Source organism: Alligator sinensis, unplaced genomic scaffold, assembly GCF_000455745.1.
Source record: "Alligator sinensis unplaced genomic scaffold, ASM45574v1 scaffold597_1, whole genome shotgun sequence".
In the NCBI taxonomy this organism is placed as follows: domain Eukaryota; kingdom Metazoa; phylum Chordata; order Crocodylia; family Alligatoridae; genus Alligator; species Alligator sinensis.
Genome location: NW_005842074.1, coordinates 2,126,884 through 2,133,381, shown reverse-complemented (window position 1 = coordinate 2,133,381; position 6,498 = coordinate 2,126,884). Strand labels below are relative to the sequence as shown.

Sequence of the window (6,498 nt, the reverse complement as noted above, 5' to 3'; positions counted from 1 at the left end):
CCCCCGCATGAGCTGCAGCTCCATCCAATGCCCCACCCCGGCTGGGCAGCGCTTGCCCCAGCCCATGCCCCAGCCTCATTCCTCCCTCACCGCAGGTGCCTTGATCTGTTCTCCCATGCTACTTCCCTTCCCCTCCCCTTCTACCACAACAGACTTACCAGCTGTACGCAGCTCTTCAAGCTGTATCGGAAATCAGATTGGTATCAGCCAATATGCCTCTGTAAAAATCGGCTATCAGTATTGACCCCCAAAATCTCTACTGGTGCACCCCTACTTCTTACCTGTTCTATCCTTCTCAGCAATTCCTTCTTCTGACGTTCCCACTCTCTCCGGTCTCTGTCCAATCTATCCAGCAGCTCTACCTTTTCCCTATTCCAATTCTTCTCACTGTGCTGAATTTGCCATCGTAGGTCCATCACCAAGCTGTGACTATCAGCCAACAGTTTCTTGTGTTCCTCTCGCTCCCTTTTAAAAGCTCCCTTTGTCTCTGTGGGGAGACCAGTTTCTCCTTGGATTTTTTCACTCTTGCCTTCCAACTATCATTAAAAGAAAATGTTGTTAGTGGACTAGCCTCTCGAAGGCAAGGCCTACATCATAAAAGGAAGATCTTTTAAAAGTCACACTATTAATATACTTATAGCAGAGTATTGCTAATCTTAAAGTACAGTTATGTGCTAGAAAGGCAACCAGAAAAACGGCACTATCAAGAAAATTACAACCTAAATAAGCAAAAAGTTACATAAAACATTTAAGGGGAAAAAAGCGCTATGTTAATTTAATTTTATCACACACACGTCAGCCTCAAAAGCTGCTAATTTGTTCACAACACCAAGATAATAGAGTGACGGGACCCTAGAATGATATACACGGAGTAAATTAGACACCTCAGTCACCTGTGATAGTTCTGAGGGCAACGACATTCTTTTTCTAAAATAAGTATGTACAAGACTGGTTTTGTGCACTTCCACTTTTTTTTTCTGTGTATCTTCCAATTTCTTTCTTTTTCTTGGCTCTAGTCTCCTCTCTCACCTAATTATCTACAGCAATGACCCAAAAATGAATAACCCCTCAGTTTGCTGTCCTTTGCTAAGTGATGCAGAGTTGCCAGAGCTGACCGGAGCAGGGTACGGTGCCCAGGGCAAATTGGCCTATGTGGGGCCCTGCCCCTGCCCCAATCCCATGTACCCTGGACCCGAAGAAGCTGCCACTGCCACCGGCAGCAGTGGTGGCGGTGGCGGAGGAGGAGGGTAGCAAGCGGCTGGATGCAAAGCCAGTGGCAGTGGCACACAGTTGTTGTGGCCACTCTGCTCAGCTCCGTGGGGCCCCCCCAAAGCATGGGGCCCAGGACGGTTGCCCTGATTTGCACCCCCCTCCCCCAGGCCAGTCCTGAGGGTTGCACTGCTCTGGGGGAGAGCAGTAAGCATTAATATACAACAGACAAACATTATTGCCTATGTGCTTGTGCTGCATGGCCACTTGGGTGGATATACCGACTAATAATAGCCAGCTTTGTTTCCCTCCCACTTCTGATCCTGGTGCATGCTTGCTAACACTGTCCAAAAATAGCTCTAAAACATAACTTAAATTGCTCCAGGAACATGTACAAATGTACCAATGGTTAAATTCAGAAAGTAAATAATTAAAAAGATGGTTTCATTCTCTTTTTACATTTCCCACTATCTGTGTTCAGCTAGGTCCAGTTCCACCTAATGCCTCAACAGGCAGCAGAACGGGAAGGCAGAATTATCACTGTACCCACTCTGCAGGGGGCACGCCACATCACTATAGTATTCAATGTGGTACAATGTTCAGAATTGTTATGGGGGGTTTGTTTTGACTGTTGGCTTATTTCCCCTGGATCACAATGAGCCTGCAAGCTCTTGCTGGCTTGCTTAGTAGCCGTAGCATCACAGAACTGTGCATTCCACAATGTTCCTGCAGAGCCGAAGCCAGCAACATCCTTTAAGGTAAAGTGAAGTAAAATGGATGTGGGCTCCTTTCCTCTGAGCCTGAAAGTGCATCTCCTAGGACACAGTTTCTAAATATTTGCAGGTCATCTCTCGAGCCATTAATGCTAATATGGATTTCGCATCCCACAACAGAAGCTTTAGGCACTGGCTGCTAAAGTGCCTGAAGCAACTCCAAGCTACTTGGTGTGCAGACCTATGTTTGTATGTTTGCTGTCGCTTGGGGAAGAATGGCACAAGAACCAGTAGCTGTGGTTAGCATGCTGAGCTGTAAACACTTGCCACTGATTATGACTACTTTTCAGGATGACCTACAATGCTAAAGTACCAAACAGCCTCAAAACAAGTTTCCCACCTTCTGTAATATTCCGGTAACATAGAATTTTTATCTTCATCAAATACATTATGGTTTGGAAATTAAAAAAGAAAACAGGGGAAAAGGGAATCTTAAAAAGATAAATGATCTTTCTTCAATTATCTAAGAGTAAAACCTTGCCCTTGTTATTACTGATGATGAATAAATGTAGGACTGGCGAAGTGGAGTGGTGCCAAAGTAAGTGTAGATCCCTAAGCCATGCCTGAGAAGTATAAGGATAGCTGGGAAACACAGCAAGGGAAAGGGATGTGCTCCAAAGGGGTGTATCTGTGAAACACCTCTGAAGTGTTCTGTGGATTTAAGATTACGCTCAGGGGAATTGGTGACCAGACTACAGATCCCAACATGCCAACAGAGCATGCTGTAAAGTGTCAAAGAAGCATGAGAGCCAAACCAGCATGCCAGAATCCACCTTAACGAGGATCCACTCTGCCAGAATCCATCCGGTCTACACACTGATGCAAGTGCTCCTGCTCAGAACTTGGCCTTTATATTGATTTCCTCAAATGCTCTAAGTTCTTCTAAATTCTCAGAAAAGGAAATGTTTTAGTTTGTCTGTCTGAAGGCTAAGCATTATTAGAGTCCAGCATTCAGGAATTACCACTCTATAACATATGTTAAAAGCAAAGCCTAAATATCTTGCTTTAATGCAAGATGCATTAAAGAAAACCCATGACAAGCAAGGTCTTATGTTGAATGATATACGCTCTGTTAAACCTTCCTGTTATTCCTGAAAGCAGCAGGCAGTACTACATCATCTCTGGGCCTGGCAAGTAGTGCTTTTCTGTTAGATGGGGGATTTTATCTTCCCAATATAAACTTGCTTCAGTAACCTTAAATTAGCAAGTGGCTATCTCAAGGAAAACCATCTTTCCACATTAACCTCCTGCTTCACAACATACAGGGAAACAGACAGGAAGGACAGCAAGATAAACTAAGATGACCGCTGATTATGTACTGTCAAATGTTGGGTGCCTTTGTAATCTCAATCAATAAAAATAAAAAAAGACTGCAAAAAGGAAAAGAGATCTCAGTAACCTTGCCCATGAGGAAAGGGAGTGTTTCTGAGTAGAAACTTAAGCCAGCATAGGAAGGGATGTTTTTCCTTATCTTTTTCCAGAGAAGGGGTTCTGTACTCCTTGCACTGTCTTAGCTATTAGTCTAAGAAGACATAACCACCATAACATCTTGGGTTGCAATATAACCTGGGGGACTTACTTGGATGCTTGATTAAACTCTTAATGTTCCAGATTTTCACAAAATAGGAAAAGATATTAATGCAACCACTTCATATTTTATATTTGACAGAAATCATTCATCAGTTCCTCCCCTGTTGACTCTGAAATGGAACCTGTGTTAAAAATATTCTAGGTTTTGAATCTCTAATAATATCAGGTTTTGTTACACGCAACTTCTTTGAGGTTGTAGGCATTTATCACATATTGCAGTGGGATGCTGATATCATTCTTGGATTGCTTTGGATTCTTGAATTTCTGTAATTGACACTGATTTATAGCATGTCCAATGTTGTGCTAATATGCTTGTTTTTGACCATGATATGCAAATACCGCTCTGGGATGTTGGTAGGAAAATGATCTCTCTGTGTTATTATTGATCAGTTTAGTCCCCTGAATTTATTTTGGGAGAGGGGAAAAAAACCCCCAAAACCACCACGTCACAAAATATTATTGGCAGACTCACACAATGATAAAGATAGACAGAGGGGTCTTACTGAGTCCAATATAACCACTAATATGAAACGAACTAACGACTGAAACCTATTTTTTCCTGTATCAAGTATGCAGTGACAACTCAGCTCCACAACTTGTGCTGATTGCTTTTCCATCTGGGGGGCAACAGTGGTGTGTACCAGGCAAATAAATACACAAACCATACACAGACTCCAAATCTGCCATAGCAATTGGTCTCTTTCCCATATTTTTGTTTCTTATTCCCATGAAAAGGTTAATTTAAGGGGAAAAATGCCATCACATTTTATTTTTCAAAAAAGCAACCACTTGTCAGGAAATCTGTATTCATTAGTAAGCATTTGATTGACAGACAGAATTCAGTTCCACTAATTAAAAACTAAGCTTTTATGCTCTAAGACAGGGGCTGTCAACTGGGGGTACACATACCCCCAGGGGCACTTGAGAAGACCCCAGGGGGTATGTGTGTGCAGGTGGGGACAGAGCACCGCCATGCACCATCCCATGCTTCCAATAAAAAGACAAGGTTTTTGGCATAGATAGGGGGTACAGTACCTGCTCCAGAAGGCACTTCAGCTCTGTCAGTTCTACTTCCCAAGCTGCTTTGTCTCTGGCATACTGTTGTTGAAGCCCTTGGCGGTCTCGCTCATCATCCCGGAGTTCGGACCGAAAGTCATCCAACAAGGCTTTCAGGGCATTTAAGAGCTGCCGGTTTTCGCTTGCCTACAGAGACAAAACAAAACAAGAAGGTTGTAGTTGAATAAGGATGCACATGTATAGTGTCAGGACCTGATCCTATATGGTACTCATCAACCTAAGTGGGAGCTGAGGATGCTTACAACACTTGTAAGTAGGTCCTTAGCATTTCTAAGGAATGAGGTTATAAATAACAACTTCTGCAGTTCTTAAGTTTCTAGTTTCTAGTGAAGTTAAGCTATGCACGTAACTGTATATCAATACACGTAACTGTATATGACATACAATCATTTGCTGAGAACCAAGATTCCAATTGGATAAACTACAGAACTAGAAAAAGTTGCTTTGACATTGAAACAAAAAAAAAATCTATGTTTTGAGCTGAGCATAGTTGTTCAGGTCCATGGCCACTTCATTAGTCTATTACAGCAAAAGCCTTAATATCTGGCAACTTACAAACCAGCATGCTCTATTAACCGGCATGCCAGTCAACACGGCAAAAGCAAACCCGGAAGTGCCCACCATGGCTCTTCTGGTTTTGCTGAGCCCCCAAGGCCTGGGGCAAAGCAGCCTGTGCTGCTGAGCCCTTATGGCCTGGGGTATAACAGCCTGTCCCCAGTGTGCCTGGGGCCCCCCTCCCTATTCACCAGCACACTGACACGGTGGGAGGAGCGGCGGTGCTCTGGACATGGCGGGAGGGGCACCGGTCCAAACAGGCAAAGATGCCTGTTCAGGCCTCTCAGGAAACTGGCATATTTGGTGATCCGGCACCCCCCACTCCCCATGGGTGCCAGATAACAAAGCTTTTGCTGTAATTATCCTGCTCTTCAGATGTTGTCATGGATCATGCCTCTTTCAGAAGACTCCCCAAGAAGCAACCTTATTTGTTCTCCCTCTCCTGAAGGACCCCCTGATGCCAGCCCTGGGGTGGCTTCACAAGGGCCAAGCCTCTGGCCTTGAGACCCTGGGTCTTCTCTATTTCTGGCTTCCTTGGTGATCCAGTAGCACTACAGTTCAAAGAGCTCCTTCTTTTTAGTCAGATCTCAGGTTGAGTTGTATTTTCTTCTTCAAAGAGGGGATGTGTGTGTGGGGAGTTAGAGTGCCAGTATCCCAAATAGCACAGCAGGCTGTTCAGCTCCAAACAAGCAGTCTTTATTGTGCCGCCGCAGTTCCTCTGGCCTTCCTCAGATTCTACCATCCCCCGTGGAACTACTCCTTTCTCTCTACTCCATCCTCCTTGGGAGCACTCTCTTTCCACACTTCAACTCTCTCAAAGCCTCTTTCTTTCTCTTCCAGCACAGTCAGTCACACTCACAACAAAACTGTTTCACAACTACAGTAGTCAACACAGGGACTAAGATTCCCACAATAAAATTAGACATAATGTCATGGCAAACCAATCAGGGAGCAGTCTGTGACCTTCTGCCAGGCCCAAACTGCCACCTTCTTCTGAGGTATAAACAGGTCCTGCTTATAAAACTATTTACAGCAAAGCGTGCTCGCACTGAGCCTTCCAAAATGTTTCCCACCAGAGCTGCAAGCTAAAAATCAGCCCACTGAAGCTATTTAGTCACAGACATGTTCTAAACCCCTTGCAGACAATGGATTTTCAACAGACAGTGGATTTGGGGACCAGGTTGAAATCACAAACACAACATGGTCTACTTTTTCTTTTGTAGTATATGACAAGAACATGGGTGTCTGGTGCCTCTTAAGTCAGTGACTGGAAGGGGGGGTCCTCCAGCAGCCG

General features: G+C 44.2%; 1 protein-coding gene across 2 annotated transcripts in view; it reads right to left on the bottom strand.

The window, feature by feature from the left end:
• MTCL1 (microtubule crosslinking factor 1) overlaps positions 1-6,498 on the bottom strand; it is a 184,607-nt gene that overhangs the window by 27,063 nt on the left and 151,046 nt on the right. For both annotated transcript variants that reach the window (XM_025204252.1, XM_025204253.1), the window contains 2 exons: positions 4,608-4,775; positions 282-536 (listed from right to left, as the gene is read on the bottom strand). In XM_025204252.1, coding sequence (XP_025060037.1) covers positions 282-536; positions 4,608-4,775 — 423 coding nt within the window. The remainder of the gene's footprint in view (positions 1-281; positions 537-4,607; positions 4,776-6,498) is intronic.